Below are 21,955 nucleotides of genomic sequence, written 5' to 3'. Positions count from 1 at the left end.
AATTTTGGTTATTTTGGGTGCACACTGTGAACGCCCTGACCACATCAGTTTTAGTGAATATGGATTTTTAAACAATTTGACATTCTGGACCACCCCCTCAGGAAGCGAAATATTATAAAATGCCAATTTTGGTTATTTTGGGTGCACACTGTGAACGCCCTGACCACATCAGTTTTAGTGAATATGGATTTTTAAACAATTTGACATTCTGGACCACCCCCTCAGGAAGCGAAATATTATAAAATGCCAATTTTGAGTCAATGGAATGGTCAAGAAATTTAACACAGCAAGCCCCATTTGATTTGAAGTTTCGTTTCAGCTCCGTACTAGTATCCGGAATAAAGCGACGCTTTATTATTTCTTGAGCGATTTCTTGCCTGAATTTTCCACGCATCGAGATAGGCCAAAAAATTTCTTGCGATCAGCGTACTACCCATAAGGCAATAACTTGGACCCATAAAGCCTAAGACCATTTTAATCAGTTTATCACGGAAACACTCTAACTTGATTCTGGGGACACGATTAGAGAGTGAAAGTCAAAACAAAACACAGGATGCATTCTGGACCGCCCCCTCAGGAAGCGAAATATTATAAAATGCCAATTTTGGTTATTTTGGGTGCACACTGTGAACGCCCTGACCACATCAGTTTTAGTGAATATGGATTTTTAAACAATTTGCCATTCTGGACCGCCCCCTCAGGAAGCGAAATATTATAAAATGCCAATTTTGGTTATTTTGGGTGCACACTGTTAACGCCCTGACCACATCAGTTTTAGTGAATATGGATTTTTAAACAATTTGACATTCTGGACCACCCCCTCAGGAAGCGAAATATTATAAAATGCCAATTTTGGTTATTTTGGGTGCACACTGTTAACGCCCTGACCACATCAGTTTTAGTGAATATGGATTTTTAAACAATTTGCCATTCTGGACCGCCCCCTCAGGAAGCGAAATATTATAAAATGCCAATTTTGGTTATTTTGGGTGCACACTGTGAACGCCCTGACCACATCAGTTTTAGTGAATATGGATTTTTAAACAATTTGACATTCTGGACCACCCCCTCAGGAAGCGAAATATTATAAAATGCCAATTTTGGTTATTTTGGGTGCACACTGTGAACGCCCTGACCACATCAGTTTTAGTGAATATGGATTTTTAAACAATTTGACATTCTGGACCACCCCCTCAGGAAGCGAAATATTATAAAATGCCAATTTTGGTTATTTTGGGTGCACACTGTTAACGCCCTGACCACATCAGTTTTAGTGAATATGGATTTTTAAACAATTTGCCATTCTGGACCGCCCCCTCAGGAAGCGAAATATTATAAAATGCCAATTTTGGTTATTTTGGGTGCACACTGTGAACGCCCTGACCACATCAGTTTTAGTGAATATGGATTTTTAAACAATTTGACATTCTGGACCACCCCCTCAGGAAGCGAAATATTATAAAATGCCAATTTTGGTTATTTTGGGTGCACACTGTTAACGCCCTGACCACATCAGTTTTAGTGAATATGGATTTTTAAACAATTTGCCATTCTGGACCGCCCCCTCAGGAAGCGAAATATTATAAAATGCCAATTTTGGTTATTTTGGGTGCACACTGTGAACGCCCTGACCACATCAGTTTTAGTGAATATGGATTTTTAAACAATTTGACATTCTGGACCACCCCCTCAGGAAGCGAAATATTATAAAATGCCAATTTTGGTTATTTTGGGTGCACACTGTTAACGCCCTGACCACATCAGTTTTAGTGAATATGGATTTTTAAACAATTTGCCATTCTGGACCGCCCCCTCAGGAAGCGAAATATTATAAAATGCCAATTTTGGTTATTTTGGGTGCACACTGTTAACGCCCTGACCACATCAGTTTTAGTGAATATGGATTTTTAAACAATTTGCCATTCTGGACCGCCCCCTCAGGAAGCGAAATATTATAAAATGCCAATTTTGGTTATTTTGGGTGCACACTGTTAACGCCCTGACCACATCAGTTTTAGTGAATATGGATTTTTAAACAATTTGCCATTCTGGACCGCCCCCTCAGGAAGCGAAATATTATAAAATGCCAATTTTGGTTATTTTGAGTGCACACTGTTAACGCCCTGACCACATCAGTTTTAGTGAATATGGATTTTTAAACAATTTGCCATTCTGGACCGCCCCCTCAGGAAGCGAAATATTATAAAATGCCAATTTTGGTTATTTTGGGTGCACACTGTTAACGCCCTGACCACATCAGTTTTAGTGAATATGGATTTTTAAACAATTTGCCATTCTGGACCGCCCCCTCAGGAAGCGAAATATTATAAAATGCCAATTTTGGTTATTTTGGGTGCACACTGTGAACGCCCTGACCACATCAGTTTTAGTGAATATGGATTTTTAAACAATTTGCCATTCTGGACCGCCCCCTCAGGAAGCGAAATATTATAAAATGCCAATTTTGGTTATTTTGGGTGCACACTGTGAACGCCCTGACCACATCAGTTTTAGTGAATATGGATTTTTAAACAATTTGACATTCTGGACCACCCCCTCAGGAAGCGAAATATTATAAAATGCCAATTTTGGTTATTTTGGGTGCACACTGTTAACGCCCTGACCACATCAGTTTTAGTGAATATGGATTTTTAAACAATTTGCCATTCTGGACCGCCCCCTCAGGAAGCGAAATATTATAAAATGCCAATTTTGGTTATTTTGGGTGCACACTGTGAACGCCCTGACCACATCAGTTTTAGTGAATATGGATTTTTAAACAATTTGCCATTCTGGACCGCCCCCTCAGGAAGCGAAATATTATAAAATGCCAATTTTGGTTATTTTGGGTGCACACTGTGAACGCCCTGACCACATCAGTTTTAGTGAATATGGATTTTTAAACAATTTGACATTCTGGACCACCCCCTCAGGAAGCGAAATATTATAAAATGCCAATTTTGGTTATTTTGGGTGCACACTGTTAACGCCCTGACCACATCAGTTTTAGTGAATATGGATTTTTAAACAATTTGCCATTCTGGACCGCCCCCTCAGGAAGCGAAATATTATAAAATGCCAATTTTGGTTATTTTGGGTGCACACTGTGAACGCCCTGACCACATCAGTTTTAGTGAATATGGATTTTTAAACAATTTGACATTCTGGACCACCCCCTCAGGAAGCGAAATATTATAAAATGCCAATTTTGGTTATTTTGGGTGCACACTGTTAACGCCCTGACCACATCAGTTTTAGTGAATATGGATTTTTAAACAATTTGCCATACTGGACCGCCCCCTCGGGCAGTGGTGTCATCGTGGTTACTCCAAGTTACTCACTGAGTAACCAGCTCTTCAGTTCAAAAAAAAAAATTTTTTTTCAGGATGCAAAATATAATAAAATACCAATTTTGGTTATTTTGGGTGAACACTGTGAACGCCCTGACCACATCAGTTTTAGTGAATATGGATTTTTAAACAATTTGACATTCTGGACCACCCCCTCAGGAAGCGAAATATTATAAAATGCCAATTTTGGTTATTTTGGGTGCACACTGTTAACGCCCTGACCACATCAGTTTTAGTGAATATGGATTTTTAAACAATTTGCCATTCTGGACCGCCCCCTCAGGAAGCGAAATATTATAAAATGCCAATTTTGGTTATTTTGGGTGCACACTGTGAACGCCCTGACCACATCAGTTTTAGTGAATATGGATTTTTAAACAATTTGACATTCTGGACCACCCCCTCAGGAAGCGAAATATTATAAAATGCCAATTTTGGTTATTTTGGGTGCACACTGTTAACGCCCTGACCACATCAGTTTTAGTGAATATGGATTTTTAAACAATTTGCCATTCTGGACCGCCCCCTCAGGAAGCGAAATATTATAAAATGCCAATTTTGGTTATTTTGGGTGCACACTGTTAACGCCCTGACCACATCAGTTTTAGTGAATATGGATTTTTAAACAATTTGCCATTCTGGACCGCCCCCTCAGGAAGCGAAATATTATAAAATGCCAATTTTGGTTATTTTGGGTGCACACTGTGAACGCCCTGACCACATCAGTTTTAGTGAATATGGATTTTTAAACAATTTGACATTCTGGACCACCCCCTCAGGAAGCGAAATATTATAAAATGCCAATTTTGGTTATTTTGGGTGCACACTGTTAACGCCCTGACCACATCAGTTTTAGTGAATATGGATTTTTAAACAATTTGCCATTCTGGACCGCCCCCTCAGGAAGCGAAATATTATAAAATGCCAATTTTGGTTATTTTGGGTGCACACTGTTAACGCCCTGACCACATCAGTTTTAGTGAATATGGATTTTTAAACAATTTGCCATTCTGGACCGCCCCCTCAGGAAGCGAAATATTATAAAATGCCAATTTTGGTTATTTTGGGTGCACACTGTGAACGCCCTGACCACATCAGTTTTAGTGAATATGGATTTTTAAACAATTTGACATTCTGGACCACCCCCTCAGGAAGCGAAATATTATAAAATGCCAATTTTGGTTATTTTGGGTGCACACTGTTAACGCCCTGACCACATCAGTTTTAGTGAATATGGATTTTTAAACAATTTGCCATTCTGGACCGCCCCCTCAGGAAGCGAAATATTATAAAATGCCAATTTTGGTTATTTTGGGTGCACACTGTTAACGCCCTGACCACATCAGTTTTAGTGAATATGGATTTTTAAACAATTTGCCATTCTGGACCGCCCCCTCAGGAAGCGAAATATTATAAAATGCCAATTTTGGTTATTTTGGGTGCACACTGTGAACGCCCTGACCACATCAGTTTTAGTGAATATGGATTTTTAAACAATTTGACATTCTGGACCACCCCCTCAGGAAGCGAAATATTATAAAATGCCAATTTTGGTTATTTTGGGTGCACACTGTTAACGCCCTGACCACATCAGTTTTAGTGAATATGGATTTTTAAACAATTTGCCATTCTGGACCGCCCCCTCAGGAAGCGAAATATTATAAAATGCCAATTTTGGTTATTTTGGGTGCACACTGTTAACGCCCTGACCACATCAGTTTTAGTGAATATGGATTTTTAAACAATTTGCCATTCTGGACCGCCCCCTCAGGAAGCGAAATATTATAAAATGCCAATTTTGGTTATTTTGGGTGCACACTGTGAACGCCCTGACCACATCAGTTTTAGTGAATATGGATTTTTAAACAATTCGACATACTGGACCGCCCCCTCGGGCAGTGGTGTCATCGTGGTTACTCCAAGTTACTCACTGAGTAACCAGCTCTTCAGTTCAAAAAAAAAAATTTTTTTTCAGGATGCAAAATATAATAAAATACCAATTTTGGTTATTTTGGGTGAACACTGTGAACGCCCTGACCACATCAGTTTTAGTGAATATGGATTTTTAAACAATTTGACATTCTGGACCACCCCCTCAGGAAGCGAAATATTATAAAATGCCAATTTTGGTTATTTTGGGTGCACACTGTTAACGCCCTGACCACATCAGTTTTAGTGAATATGGATTTTTAAACAATTTGACATTCTGGACCACCCCCTCAGGAAGCGAAATATTATAAAATGCCAATTTTGGTTATTTTGGGTGCACACTGTTAACGCCCTGACCACATCAGTTTTAGTGAATATGGATTTTTAAACAATTTGACATTCTGGACCACCCCCTCAGGAAGCGAAATATTATAAAATGCCAATTTTGGTTATTTTGGGTGCACACTGTTAACGCCCTGACCACATCAGTTTTAGTGAATATGGATTTTTAAACAATTTGCCATTCTGGACCGCCCCCTCAGGAAGCGAAATATTATAAAATGCCAATTTTGGTTATTTTGGGTGCACACTGTGAACGCCCTGACCACATCAGTTTTAGTGAATATGGATTTTTAAACAATTTGCCATTCTGGACCGCCCCCTCAGGAAGCGAAATATTATAAAATGCCAATTTTGGTTATTTTGGGTGCACACTGTTAACGCCCTGACCACATCAGTTTTAGTGAATATGGATTTTTAAACAATTTGCCATTCTGGACCGCCCCCTCAGGAAGCGAAATATTATAAAATGCCAATTTTGGTTATTTTGGGTGCACACTGTGAACGCCCTGACCACATCAGTTTTAGTGAATATGGATTTTTAAACAATTTGACATTCTGGACCACCCCCTCAGGAAGCGAAATATTATAAAATGCCAATTTTGGTTATTTTGGGTGCACACTGTTAACGCCCTGACCACATCAGTTTTAGTGAATATGGATTTTTAAACAATTTGCCATTCTGGACCACCCCCTCAGGAAGCGAAATATTATAAAATGCCAATTTTGGTTATTTTGGGTGCACACTGTTAACGCCCTGACCACATCAGTTTTAGTGAATATGGATTTTTAAACAATTTGCCATTCTGGACCGCCCCCTCAGGAAGCGAAATATTATAAAATGCCAATTTTGGTTATTTTGGGTGCACACTGTGAACGCCCTGACCACATCAGTTTTAGTGAATATGGATTTTTAAACAATTTGCCATTCTGGACCGCCCCCTCAGGAAGCGAAATATTATAAAATGCCAATTTTGGTTATTTTGGGTGCACACTGTGAACGCCCTGACCACATCAGTTTTAGTGAATATGGATTTTTAAACAATTTGCCATTCTGGACCGCCCCCTCAGGAAGCGAAATATTATAAAATGCCAATTTTGGTTATTTTGGGTGCACACTGTGAACGCCCTGACCACATCAGTTTTAGTGAATATGGATTTTTAAACAATTTGACATTCTGGACCACCCCCTCAGGAAGCGAAATATTATAAAATGCCAATTTTGGTTATTTTGGGTGCACACTGTTAACGCCCTGACCACATCAGTTTTAGTGAATATGGATTTTTAAACAATTTGCCATTCTGGACCACCCCCTCAGGAAGCGAAATATTATAAAATGCCAATTTTGGTTATTTTGGGTGCACACTGTTAACGCCCTGACCACATCAGTTTTAGTGAATATGGATTTTTAAACAATTTGCCATTCTGGACCGCCCCCTCAGGAAGCGAAATATTATAAAATGCCAATTTTGGTTATTTTGGGTGCACACTGTGAACGCCCTGACCACATCAGTTTTAGTGAATATGGATTTTTAAACAATTTGACATTCTGGACCACCCCCTCAGGAAGCGAAATATTATAAAATGCCAATTTTGGTTATTTTGGGTGCACACTGTTAACGCCCTGACCACATCAGTTTTAGTGAATATGGATTTTTAAACAATTTGCCATTCTGGACCACCCCCTCAGGAAGCGAAATATTATAAAATGCCAATTTTGGTTATTTTGGGTGCACACTGTTAACGCCCTGACCACATCAGTTTTAGTGAATATGGATTTTTAAACAATTTGCCATTCTGGACCGCCCCCTCAGGAAGCGAAATATTATAAAATGCCAATTTTGGTTATTTTGGGTGCACACTGTGAACGCCCTGACCACATCAGTTTTAGTGAATATGGATTTTTAAACAATTCGACATACTGGACCGCCCCCTCGGGCAGTGGTGTCATCGTGGTTACTCCAAGTTACTCACTGAGTAACCAGCTCTTCAGTTCAAAAAAAAAAATTTTTTTTCAGGATGCAAAATATAATAAAATACCAATTTTGGTTATTTTGGGTGCACACTGTGAACGCCCTGACCACATCAGTTTTAGTGAATATGGATTTTTAAACAATTTGACATTCTGGACCACCCCCTCAGGAAGCGAAATATTATAAAATGCCAATTTTGGTTATTTTGGGTGCACACTGTGAACGCCCTGACCACATCAGTTTTAGTGAATATGGATTTTTAAACAATTTGACATTCTGGACCACCCCCTCAGGAAGCGAAATATTATAAAATGCCAATTTTGGTTATTTTGGGTGCACACTGTGAACGCCCTGACCACATCAGTTTTAGTGAATATGGATTTTTAAACAATTTGACATTCTGGACCACCCCCTCAGGAAGCGAAATATTATAAAATGCCAATTTTGGTTATTTTGGGTGCACACTGTGAACGCCCTGACCACATCAGTTTTAGTGAATATGGATTTTTAAACAATTTGACATTCTGGACCACCCCCTCAGGAAGCGAAATATTATAAAATGCCAATTTTGAGTCAATGGAATGGTCAAGAAATTTAACACAGCAAGCCCCATTTGATTTGAAGTTTCGTTTCAGCTCCGTACTAGTATCCGGAATAAAGCGACGCTTTATTATTTCTTGAGCGATTTCTTGCCTGAATTTTCCACGCATCGAGATAGGCCAAAAAATTTCTTGCGATCAGCGTACTACCCATAAGGCAATAACTTGGACCCATAAAGCCTAAGACCATTTTAATCAGTTTATCACGGAAACACTCTAACTTGATTCTGGGGACACGATTAGAGAGTGAAAGTCAAAACAAAACACAGGATGCATTCTGGACCGCCCCCTCAGGAAGCGAAATATTATAAAATGCCAATTTTGGTTATTTTGGGTGCACACTGTGAACGCCCTGACCACATCAGTTTTAGTGAATATGGATTTTTAAACAATTTGCCATTCTGGACCGCCCCCTCAGGAAGCGAAATATTATAAAATGCCAATTTTGGTTATTTTGGGTGCACACTGTTAACGCCCTGACCACATCAGTTTTAGTGAATATGGATTTTTAAACAATTTGCCATTCTGGACCGCCCCCTCAGGAAGCGAAATATTATAAAATGCCAATTTTGGTTATTTTGGGTGCACACTGTTAACGCCCTGACCACATCAGTTTTAGTGAATATGGATTTTTAAACAATTTGACATTCTGGACCACCCCCTCAGGAAGCGAAATATTATAAAATGCCAATTTTGGTTATTTTGGGTGCACACTGTTAACGCCCTGACCACATCAGTTTTAGTGAATATGGATTTTTAAACAATTTGCCATTCTGGACCGCCCCCTCAGGAAGCGAAATATTATAAAATGCCAATTTTGGTTATTTTGGGTGCACACTGTGAACGCCCTGACCACATCAGTTTTAGTGAATATGGATTTTTAAACAATTTGCCATTCTGGACCGCCCCCTCAGGAAGCGAAATATTATAAAATGCCAATTTTGGTTATTTTGGGTGCACACTGTGAACGCCCTGACCACATCAGTTTTAGTGAATATGGATTTTTAAACAATTCGACATACTGGACCGCCCCCTCGGGCAGTGGTGTCATCGTGGTTACTCCAAGTTACTCACTGAGTAACCAGCTCTTCAGTTCAAAAAAAAAAATTTTTTTTCAGGATGCAAAATATAATAAAATACCAATTTTGGTTATTTTGGGTGAACACTGTGAACGCCCTGACCACATCAGTTTTAGTGAATATGGATTTTTAAACAATTTGACATTCTGGACCACCCCCTCAGGAAGCGAAATATTATAAAATGCCAATTTTGGTTATTTTGGGTGCACACTGTTAACGCCCTGACCACATCAGTTTTAGTGAATATGGATTTTTAAACAATTTGCCATTCTGGACCGCCCCCTCAGGAAGCGAAATATTATAAAATGCCAATTTTGGTTATTTTGGGTGCACACTGTTAACGCCCTGACCACATCAGTTTTAGTGAATATGGATTTTTAAACAATTTGCCATTCTGGACCGCCCCCTCAGGAAGCGAAATATTATAAAATGCCAATTTTGGTTATTTTGGGTGCACACTGTGAACGCCCTGACCACATCAGTTTTAGTGAATATGGATTTTTAAACAATTTGCCATTCTGGACCGCCCCCTCAGGAAGCGAAATATTATAAAATGCCAATTTTGGTTATTTTGGGTGCACACTGTGAACGCCCTGACCACATCAGTTTTAGTGAATATGGATTTTTAAACAATTCGACATACTGGACCGCCCCCTCGGGCAGTGGTGTCATCGTGGTTACTCCAAGTTACTCACTGAGTAACCAGCTCTTCAGTTCAAAAAAAAAAATTTTTTTTCAGGATGCAAAATATAATAAAATACCAATTTTGGTTATTTTGGGTGAACACTGTGAACGCCCTGACCACATCAGTTTTAGTGAATATGGATTTTTAAACAATTTGACATTCTGGACCGCCCCCTCAGGAAGCGAAATATTATAAAATGCCAATTTTGGTTATTTTGGGTGCACACTGTTAACGCCCTGACCACATCAGTTTTAGTGAATATGGATTTTTAAACAATTTGACATTCTGGACCGCCCCCTCAGGAAGCGAAATATTATAAAATGCCAATTTTGGTTATTTTGGGTGCACACTGTGAACGCCCTGACCACATCAGTTTTAGTGAATATGGATTTTTAAACAATTTGCCATTCTGGACCGCCCCCTCAGGAAGCGAAATATTATAAAATGCCAATTTTGGTTATTTTGGGTGCACACTGTGAACGCCCTGACCACATCAGTTTTAGTGAATATGGATTTTTAAACAATTCGACATACTGGACCGCCCCCTCGGGCAGTGGTGTCATCGTGGTTACTCCAAGTTACTCACTGAGTAACCAGCTCTTCAGTTCAAAAAAAAAAAATTTTTTTCAGGATGCAAAATATAATAAAATACCAATTTTGGTTATTTTGGGTGAACACTGTGAACGCCCTGACCACATCAGTTTTAGTGAATATGGATTTTTAAACAATTTGACATTCTGGACCACCCCCTCAGGAAGCGAAATATTATAAAATGCCAATTTTGGTTATTTTGGGTGCACACTGTTAACGCCCTGACCACATCAGTTTTAGTGAATATGGATTTTTAAACAATTTGCCATTCTGGACCGCCCCCTCAGGAAGCGAAATATTATAAAATGCCAATTTTGGTTATTTTGGGTGCACACTGTTAACGCCCTGACCACATCAGTTTTAGTGAATATGGATTTTTAAACAATTTGCCATTCTGGACCGCCCCCTCAGGAAGCGAAATATTATAAAATGCCAATTTTGGTTATTTTGGGTGCACACTGTGAACGCCCTGACCACATCAGTTTTAGTGAATATGGATTTTTAAACAATTTGCCATTCTGGACCGCCCCCTCAGGAAGCGAAATATTATAAAATGCCAATTTTGGTTATTTTGGGTGCACACTGTGAACGCCCTGACCACATCAGTTTTAGTGAATATGGATTTTTAAACAATTTGACATTCTGGACCACCCCCTCAGGAAGCGAAATATTATAAAATGCCAATTTTGGTTATTTTGGGTGCACACTGTTAACGCCCTGACCACATCAGTTTTAGTGAATATGGATTTTTAAACAATTTGCCATTCTGGACCGCCCCCTCAGGAAGCGAAATATTATAAAATGCCAATTTTGGTTATTTTGGGTGCACACTGTGAACGCCCTGACCACATCAGTTTTAGTGAATATGGATTTTTAAACAATTCGACATACTGGACCGCCCCCTCGGGCAGTGGTGTCATCGTGGTTACTCCAAGTTACTCACTGAGTAACCAGCTCTTCAGTTCAAAAAAAAAAATTTTTTTTCAGGATGCAAAATATAATAAAATACCAATTTTGGTTATTTTGGGTGAACACTGTGAACGCCCTGACCACATCAGTTTTAGTGAATATGGATTTTTAAACAATTTGACATTCTGGACCACCCCCTCAGGAAGCGAAATATTATAAAATGCCAATTTTGGTTATTTTGGGTGCACACTGTGAACGCCCTGACCACATCAGTTTTAGTGAATATGGATTTTTAAACAATTTGCCATTCTGGACCGCCCCCTCAGGAAGCGAAATATTATAAAATGCCAATTTTGGTTATTTTGGGTGCACACTGTTAACGCCCTGACCACATCAGTTTTAGTGAATATGGATTTTTAAACAATTTGCCATTCTGGACCGCCCCCTCAGGAAGCGAAATATTATAAAATGCCAATTTTGGTTATTTTGGGTGCACACTGTGAACGCCCTGACCACATCAGTTTTAGTGAATATGGATTTTTAAACAATTTGACATTCTGGACCACCCCCTCAGGAAGCGAAATATTATAAAATGCCAATTTTGGTTATTTTGGGTGCACACTGTTAACGCCCTGACCACATCAGTTTTAGTGAATATGGATTTTTAAACAATTTGCCATTCTGGACCGCCCCCTCAGGAAGCGAAATATTATAAAATGCCAATTTTGGTTATTTTGGGTGCACACTGTGAACGCCCTGACCACATCAGTTTTAGTGAATATGGATTTTTAAACAATTTGCCATTCTGGACCGCCCCCTCAGGAAGCGAAATATTATAAAATGCCAATTTTGGTTATTTTGGGTGCACACTGTGAACGCCCTGACCACATCAGTTTTAGTGAATATGGATTTTTAAACAATTTGCCATTCTGGACCGCCCCCTCAGGAAGCGAAATATTATAAAATGCCAATTTTGGTTATTTTGGGTGCACACTGTTAACGCCCTGACCACATCAGTTTTAGTGAATATGGATTTTTAAACAATTTGCCATTCTGGACCGCCCCCTCAGGAAGCGAAATATTATAAAATGCCAATTTTGGTTATTTTGGGTGCACACTGTGAACGCCCTGACCACATCAGTTTTAGTGAATATGGATTTTTAAACAATTTGACATTCTGGACCACCCCCTCAGGAAGCGAAATATTATAAAATGCCAATTTTGGTTATTTTGGGTGCACACTGTTAACGCCCTGACCACATCAGTTTTAGTGAATATGGATTTTTAAACAATTTGCCATTCTGGACCGCCCCCTCAGGAAGCGAAATATTATAAAATGCCAATTTTGGTTATTTTGGGTGCACACTGTGAACGCCCTGACCACATCAGTTTTAGTGAATATGGATTTTTAAACAATTTGCCATTCTGGACCGCCCCCTCAGGAAGCGAAATATTATAAAATGCCAATTTTGGTTATTTTGGGTGCACACTGTGAACGCCCTGACCACATCAGTTTTAGTGAATATGGATTTTTAAACAATTTGACATTCTGGACCACCCCCTCAGGAAGCGAAATATTATAAAATGCCAATTTTGGTTATTTTGGGTGCACACTGTTAACGCCCTGACCACATCAGTTTTAGTGAATATGGATTTTTAAACAATTTGCCATTCTGGACCGCCCCCTCAGGAAGCGAAATATTATAAAATGCCAATTTTGGTTATTTTGGGTGCACACTGTGAACGCCCTGACCACATCAGTTTTAGTGAATATGGATTTTTAAACAATTCGACATACTGGACCGCCCCCTCGGGAAGCGAAATATTATAAAATGCCAATTTTGGTTATTTTGGGTGCACACTGTGAACGCCCTGACCACATCAGTTTTAGTGAATATGGATTTTTAAACAATTTGCCATTCTGGACCGCCCCCTCAGGAAGCGAAATATTATAAAATGCCAATTTTGGTTATTTTGGGTGCACACTGTGAACGCCCTGACCACATCAGTTTTAGTGAATATGGATTTTTAAACAATTTGCCATTCTGGACCGCCCCCTCAGGAAGCGAAATATTATAAAATGCCAATTTTGGTTATTTTGGGTGCACACTGTTAACGCCCTGACCACATCAGTTTTAGTGAATATGGATTTTTAAACAATTTGCCATTCTGGACCGCCCCCTCAGGAAGCGAAATATTATAAAATGCCAATTTTGGTTATTTTGGGTGCACACTGTGAACGCCCTGACCACATCAGTTTTAGTGAATATGGATTTTTAAACAATTTGCCATTCTGGACCGCCCCCTCAGGAAGCGAAATATTATAAAATGCCAATTTTGGTTATTTTGGGTGCACACTGTGAACGCCCTGACCACATCAGTTTTAGTGAATATGGATTTTTAAACAATTCGACATACTGGACCGCCCCCTCGGGCAGTGGTGTCATCGTGGTTACTCCAAGTTACTCACTGAGTAACCAGCTCTTCAGTTCAAAAAAAAAATTTTTTTTTCAGGATGCAAAATATAATAAAATACCAATTTTGGTTATTTTGGGTGAACACTGTGAACGCCCTGACCACATCAGTTTTAGTGAATATGGATTTTTAAACAATTTGACATTCTGGACCACCCCCTCAGGAAGCGAAATATTATAAAATGCCAATTTTGGTTATTTTGGGTGCACACTGTTAACGCCCTGACCACATCAGTTTTAGTGAATATGGATTTTTAAACAATTTGCCATTCTGGACCGCCCCCTCAGGAAGCGAAATATTATAAAATGCCAATTTTGGTTATTTTGGGTGCACACTGTTAACGCCCTGACCACATCAGTTTTAGTGAATATGGATTTTTAAACAATTTGCCATTCTGGACCGCCCCCTCAGGAAGCGAAATATTATAAAATGCCAATTTTGGTTATTTTGGGTGCACACTGTTAACGCCCTGACCACATCAGTTTTAGTGAATATGGATTTTTAAACAATTTGCCATTCTGGACCGCCCCCTCAGGAAGCGAAATATTATAAAATGCCAATTTTGGTTATTTTGGGTGCACACTGTGAACGCCCTGACCACATCAGTTTTAGTGAATATGGATTTTTAAACAATTTGCCATTCTGGACCGCCCCCTCAGGAAGCGAAATATTATAAAATGCCAATTTTGGTTATTTTGGGTGCACACTGTGAACGCCCTGACCACATCAGTTTTAGTGAATATGGATTTTTAAACAATTTGCCATTCTGGACCGCCCCCTCAGGAAGCGAAATATTATAAAATGCCAATTTTGGTTATTTTGGGTGCACACTGTGAACGCCCTGACCACATCAGTTTTAGTGAATATGGATTTTTAAACAATTTGACATTCTGGACCACCCCCTCAGGAAGCGAAATATTATAAAATGCCAATTTTGGTTATTTTGGGTGCACACTGTTAACGCCCTGACCACATCAGTTTTAGTGAATATGGATTTTTAAACAATTTGCCATTCTGGACCGCCCCCTCAGGAAGCGAAATATTATAAAATGCCAATTTTGGTTATTTTGGGTGCACACTGTTAACGCCCTGACCACATCAGTTTTAGTGAATATGGATTTTTAAACAATTTGCCATTCTGGACCGCCCCCTCAGGAAGCGAAATATTATAAAATGCCAATTTTGGTTATTTTGGGTGCACACTGTGAACGCCCTGACCACATCAGTTTTAGTGAATATGGATTTTTAAACAATTTGACATTCTGGACCACCCCCTCAGGAAGCGAAATATTATAAAATGCCAATTTTGGTTATTTTGGGTGCACACTGTTAACGCCCTGACCACATCAGTTTTAGTGAATATGGATTTTTAAACAATTTGCCATTCTGGACCGCCCCCTCAGGAAGCGAAATATTATAAAATGCCAATTTTGGTTATTTTGGGTGCACACTGTGAACGCCCTGACCACATCAGTTTTAGTGAATATGGATTTTTAAACAATTCGACATACTGGACCGCCCCCTTTCGCTAGGATTCTGGAGCTCATCGGTTGACATCTTGGACGACGATCTTACTCTGCGTGACATCCTGCTGACCAAATGGAATGGTGTTTGATTGTACGAATTGACGAACAACATGCAAGACACGTAACTTTGTGTGGGGATTCCTAAACCCCCACAGAATACTTGACGCAACAACTTCATTAGCAGACGAAAACAGGACTCGATGGTAGACTGCTAGAGCGGCGAGCGTCTTGGGTCTAACAGACATCGTGTGGGTGGGTTGACAAACGGACTTCGCGTAGGCGGATGGACGGCTCCGGCCGCCGTGGGCGAACTTGGCTATGGAGGACGAAACATTCTCTGAGCTTTTTGACTATTATTTAAAATACAAAGACTTAACTGGGACGCGGAGACCCGAAGGCCTCCGCAGCGCAGGAGGGCACTCGATGAAGAAGGAATCAATCCTTCTCGTGAGCTGACGCTGGTGTCGACTCGTTGTCCCGTATTGGTAGGACACAAACTTTGGATATCGCTCGTAGAAAATCTCCGTCCTTCGTGTGAACTTTGACGACACGAATGTTGCCGTCCTTTCCTGGGTGAATCTCTGTGACCCGACCCAGCCGCCATTTGAGGGGCGGCACGTTGTCCTCGCACAGCAGTACCATGGTGCCGACGAAAAGGTTGTTACGCTGTTTGGTCCACTTTGTACGGGTGTGCAGGTTTGACAAGTACTGGGTTGACCAACGATTCCAGATTCGTTGCAGAAAATACTGCACACGCTGCCACTTCGAGAGCCTTGATTCGTTGAGGTCTTGCAGTGATGGTTCTGGGATTGCTGTCAGCTGCCTGCCGACCAGGAAGTGACCGGGAGTTAGGATTTCCAGGTCAGTCGCGTCGTTGGATAGTGGTGTGAGGGGTCTCGAGTTGAGACACGCTTCAATCTGTGCCACCAGAGTGGCCATTTCGTCTGAGACGAGGACTGTATTGCCTAGGGTACGCTTCAGGTGTTCCTTCATCGACTTCACGGCGGCCTCCCACAGGCCTCCGAAGTTGGGTGACTTCGCCGGGATGAATTTAAAGTTGATGTTCTCCCAGGATGTCTCCTCAGTAACAGCTTTCATGAAGTCTTGGTTGTTGAACAGCTTCCGAAGCTCGTCCAGTTCACGCCGGGCACCGACAAAGTTCGTTGCATTGTCGCACATGAGAATTTCAGGCCGACCTCGACGGGAGACGAACCGTTTCAGTGCTGCGATGAAAGCTTGAGTTGTAAGGTCTCCCACGACCTCTAAATGGACCGCCTTCACAGCGAGACATACGAAAACGGCAACAAAACATTTTATCGGACCGCCCTTGCGATAGGGGTATTGGATATAGAACGGACCACAGTAGTCCACCCCTACGCGCATGAATGGTGGAGCCGGAGTGACACGTTCTGCAGGTAAGTCCGCCATGAGCTGCTCGTGAGCCGTCGGCCGTGTCCGAAAGCATTTGACACAGCGGTGGATGACCTTCCGAGCCAGGTTGTGAGCAGACAATGGCCAGTACTTCTCCCGCATGCTGGCAATCAAGAGCTGCTGTCCAGCGTGAAGGTTCTTTTGATGGTAGTGAACGGCGATGATAATCGATAGAGGATGATGGTTGTCCAGAATGACGGGATGCTTCCGTCCGGCCGAGATATTAGCGTTCCGCAGCCGGCCGCCGACCAGGATCATTCCGTTCACAAGGCGTGGAGCTAGCTTTCTTAATTTCGATGTTGGTTTAACTTCACCGGTTCTGCGAAGCGCGATCAGATCCTCCGGGAAGCTTTCTTGTTGCGCTAGGAGTAGAAGCTGGTGTAATGCCTCTGACCGCTCTTCGTGCTTGATAAGGCCTGTCTTCCGACCATCGGGGTTCCTACAGTTATGAACGAATCTTCGTAGAAGGATACGATTCGAACTAAGTCTTGAAGCGACGATCGAAGACCAAAAATCGGGCTGGGTTCGACAACTTGAGCTGGGGCCGCTACCGTCGTTCGTTCTTCAAGGAGCGAAGGATCCAGATCCTTCGGGTTGATTGTCGCGGTTTTCGGCCAGGAAGACTTGTCCAAGCGTAGCCACGGTGGACCTTGCCACCACATCTCGTAGTCCTTCAGTTGATCTGGAGACATTCCTCTTGACAAAACGTCCGCGGGGTTTTCCAGCCCAGCGATATGGTTCCAGATGCCTCCACGGGTGATGTGCTGTATCTCGGACACTCTATTTGCAACGAAAACATTCCAGCGTGACGGAGCAGCAGCGATCCAGCATTTGACGATCATCGAATCCGTCCAAAAGTACGGTTGGGCAGTGATTTTGATACTTTGGACGACCTTCTCAAACAGATGAACTCCGGTGAGTGCGGACGACAGCTCCAGACGAGGAATTGAGGTCTGTTTCCGTTTCTTCTCTAGATCTTCGAGCGGTGCCACTCGAGACTTGGCGGTGAGTAGTGCTGCTGTGACAGTGCCGTCGAACGAAGTGCACCGCAGATAGATGCAGGCACCATACGCTTTCATGGACGCATCACAGAACATATGGAGTTCAGCAGATATTGTGTCGCTTCCAAACGCAACCCAACGAGGAACGCGAAGCTGGGTCAGGTCCTCCAAACTTTCTCGAAATTCTCTCCACCAGTTTTGAAGCTCGTCAGGCACAGCTTCGTTCCAGGAACACATTGTTCTCCAAAGATCCTGGAGAAATACCTTGGCTGGAACTAGACTAGGTCCAACCAGGCCTAGCGGGTCGAAGAGCTTCGGGAAATCGGACAGGATGATCCTCTTGGTGATCTCAGTAGCAGGGTTCCACTGAGGCACAGTGAACCGAAAAATGTCCGATCGGGGTTCCCATTTGATTCCAAGGGTCTTAACGGTGGGGTTTGAGCGTTCGAGATCCAGAGACGACCGTTCATCACGCAGATAAGGTGGAATTTGATCAAGCAGTTCTCGGGAATTTGAACTCCATTTCCTCAAAGTGAGTCCCGCAGTGCCGAGAACGTGAATGAGGTCTTTTGATAGTTGAACTGCCTCTTCAACGCTGTCGACACTCTTCAGCATGTCGTCTACGTAGAACTCGTAGATTATCGTGTCTGCGGCGACGGGAAACTTAGCCTTCTCATCTTCTGCTAGCTTTCTCAGGCAGCGCGTTGCCAAGTACGGTGCCGAAGACGTCCCATACGTGACGGTCGTCAGTACGAAGAATCGAATCGGCTTGGTGGCGTCTTCTCGCCACATAATGCATTGAAGCGAGTGGTCCATAGGGTGCATCTTAATCATTCTGTACATCTTCTCGATGTCGGCCGTCATCGCATACTTCCGTAAACGAAAACGTAGTGTAATCGAAGTGAGGTCCTCCTGGACTACAGGACCCACCATCAGAGCTTCGTTTAGCGACACTCCAGAAGTGCTTGCACACGACGCATCAAAAACGACGCGCAGTTTGGTGGTCGTGCTGTCGGGCTTAAGTACCGCATGGTGCGGCAAGAAGTACGTGACTGGAAAGGTGCTCAACTCTCGTGGTGAAATCTCTCGCATGTGTTGCATGCGAAGATACTCGTCGATAAACTCGATGTACATTTTCTTCACTGCAGGATCAGTATCCAATCTTCGCTCCAGTGCCATGAAGCGACGAGTGGCAATGGCTTGAGTGTCTCCTAGGCGATCAATCAAAAACTGCTTCTTCGGTAGCTGGACGACAAATCGGCCGCTTGAGTCCCTCTTCGTCGTTTTCTCGAAGTGTGTTTCACACGCTGACTCCTCCAAAGACAACGTGCTGGTAGTGCGGCATGATTCCAGCTCAAAGAAACGTGCCAATCCTTCTTCAATCTTCTCAGTTGCGCATGCTGATACCGCTGGTAGAGATGCAGACTCGTCCGGAATGCCTCCGGAAACAATCCAGCCCAGCAGAGTGTTCTGCAGAATCGGACCGGAATCTCCTAGCTTGATTTGACGTTCAGCGATCATCAGCTCCAGGTACACCTCAGCTCCTATTATCAGGTCAACTGCTCCGGACTCATGGAATGTCGGATCAGCCAACACTAGCTTTTTCGGCACGTTCCAAGATCGAATATCGATGCTTCGTGTCGGAAGATCGACAGTCACTCGCGGTAGCACGTGGAATTTGAGATTCGTCACGTACTTTGTGACAAGCGAATGAACCTCAGCGAAAACTGCTTGAGTGGAAGCAGTTCGCGATCCACCGATTCCAGCAATCGGTAAATGTTCACGGGATCGCTTGAACTTAAGCCTTTGCGAAATGGCTTCAGATATGTAGCATCGCTGGGACCCGGAGTCCAGCAACGCACGAGCGAGTAAGGAGTTACCAAACTGATCGCAATGATTTACGACAGCGGTAGAGAGCAAAACAGTGTGTGGAACGTGTCGTGTAGTTGCAAGAGGTGTAGTGTGATAACTTGTACTGGGGCAGTCTGTGGCGGAAATGTGTGAATGAGCATTGCTTGCATTTGTGGAATTCGGTGGTTCTGTGCGTCCACTTTGTGTAGGCTGAGTGTGTGTTGAGTGACCGTTTGGTGTTAGCTTAGCTTGTGGTGGTTGCGTGTTCTGTCCTTGTGGTTTCTTCATTTGTTGATTCCCATTTGACTGTCCAGATTTACTTGACGGATTCGCGGTGGTCGATGAGTTCGCGTGAAGCAACGAGTGGTGACGTTGACCACAGTGGAAGCACGATCCTCTGGTGCAGAATCGCGCGATGTGCCCCGATGACAGGCAATTCAAACAAAGCGAATGTTTCTTCACGACATCGACCCTTTCCGAAATCCTCATCTTCGAAAACTTCGCGCACTTAAAGGCGGAGTGAGCAGGTTCTCCGCAAAATGGACAGCTACTGGGTGGTTGGACTCCGGCATGCCTACTAGACGGACGAACAGTTTTCCTCGCTTCGGTTTGGAATGGCTTCACAGGGGTGATGGACTGCAGCACCGAACAGTAACTCTTCAGGAACTTGACCAGATCTTTGTAGTTCGGAACCTCTTTGGAGTTGTAGTGCGACTCCCACTGCCTCAACGTTGTGGGATGTAGCCGCTTGCAGAGCATGTACTGTAGTAGCGTACTCCAGCCATCCGGATCTTCTCCGACCTTGGTGAGCATCTGGAGGTTCTTTTCGAACCCGTTAACGAGTTTGCTCAACGTCTCGAAGCTTTCTTGACGAAGTGGCTCGAGAGAGAACAAAGAATCAAGGTGAGTCATCACCAAAAGCTTCTTATTCTCGAAAGCGTTTTCCAATGCCTCCCACGCAATGGCATAATTGGCGGAGGACATCTCAATCGCGGCGATCTCCTGTAGTGCTTCACCGGTGAGGGATGTGCGTAGATAAGTAAACTTATCCATATCGGAGAGACTATTATCGTTGTGGATCAGGTTCTTATATGTGTCTCGGAATGTCACCCAATCCGTCATCCTCCCACTGAACGTGGGCAGTTTCAACTCGGGTAATTTCACTTTAGATTGCGGCACAGCTGCCGGTTGGTGATGTTGAGGCTGCTGCACACGGCTCGGCCAGCTCGAAGCATACTGAACAGCACCTTCTTTAACTGGTACACTTCATTCTCGAAATCCTTCAGAATTCTCGCATTATCACGATCATGCTGTCTCTGTAGCTTAACGATACGTTGCAGTTTTGACTCCTCCGTCTCTTCGGTATCCGTGGAAATCTCATCATCTGCTGCGTCGTCGGTTAGCAGCTCGATTCGCATCCTCACATCGGTAAATTTCTGCCAAATTTCGTCTAGCTTGGCTAGGCGTAGGTCGACATCATGCCCATCCGCACCGGCTTGGTGGGATTGCACAAACTCCTTCAGGTTCTCAAGAGAAATTCGCACGGACCGCTCCTGCTTGCACAGAAGGCGGTAATCATCACTCACTGGCATAATTAATCACTGTTAAGTCACACTTGCACTTATCCACTTCACCTCACTCGATCGCGACACTCGAATCGACCACGCGGATTGACTGGACAATAGAGGCTCTTGACTGGGAATTGAACAAAGCAAACCAACCTACAAAGCGGACAAAGCCAACGGAGACGGTGGACTGGTCAGGGCTCAACTCAGCTAGGAATAATTTGGACGACACACGTGTTTCATGCAAGCAATAAGGGGAATCTTTATTAACATTCCAATATTGATTCACTCTCAATCACTTTTTCATCGGCGGCGATCACACATGCAATAATCGCGCCACAGACAAACCTGCCCTCAGTACTTATCCTGATCTCTGGCAAATCCGTCCGGTCTCCGCAGGAAACTCCGATGACTTCAGGAACCGCCGCAGCTCTCCGCCGCAGGAACGACAGCAAGCGATGAACGATGGCAGCCACATTCGATGAGGACGCCCGTGTCCTATTGTTCTCCCTTGTGGAGAATAATCAGCGACCACGTGGTACACCACAAATCACGAAAAAAGTCCACTAATCTTCCGCGTTTCCCGACGATCCGGTTCGATTCGGACCAAAATGTTTGATTCTTCACTTTAGGGCACTGAGTCTAGTCGTC

At 42.8% G+C, this 21,955-nt stretch overlaps 2 protein-coding genes across 2 annotated transcripts; both read right to left on the bottom strand.

Moving 5' to 3' along the window:
- Positions 1-15,891: 15,891 nt before the first annotated feature.
- LOC134286147 (uncharacterized) lies at positions 15,892-17,145 on the bottom strand. Its single transcript, XM_062847718.1, has one exon. The coding sequence runs from the start codon at positions 17,143-17,145 to the stop codon at positions 15,892-15,894; it is 1,254 nt and encodes a 417-aa protein (XP_062703702.1).
- A 104-nt stretch (positions 17,146-17,249) lies between these two features.
- Positions 17,250-20,861, bottom strand: LOC134286146 (uncharacterized). Its single transcript, XM_062847717.1, has one exon. The coding sequence runs from the start codon at positions 20,859-20,861 to the stop codon at positions 17,250-17,252; it is 3,612 nt and encodes a 1,203-aa protein (XP_062703701.1).
- Positions 20,862-21,955: the final 1,094 nt, after the last annotated feature.

This window comes from Aedes albopictus, chromosome 2 (assembly GCF_035046485.1).
Source record: "Aedes albopictus strain Foshan chromosome 2, AalbF5, whole genome shotgun sequence".
Classification (NCBI taxonomy): domain Eukaryota; kingdom Metazoa; phylum Arthropoda; class Insecta; order Diptera; family Culicidae; genus Aedes; species Aedes albopictus.
The sequence above is the reverse complement of the archived record's forward strand: the minus strand, read 5'-3'. Positions and strand labels throughout refer to the sequence as shown.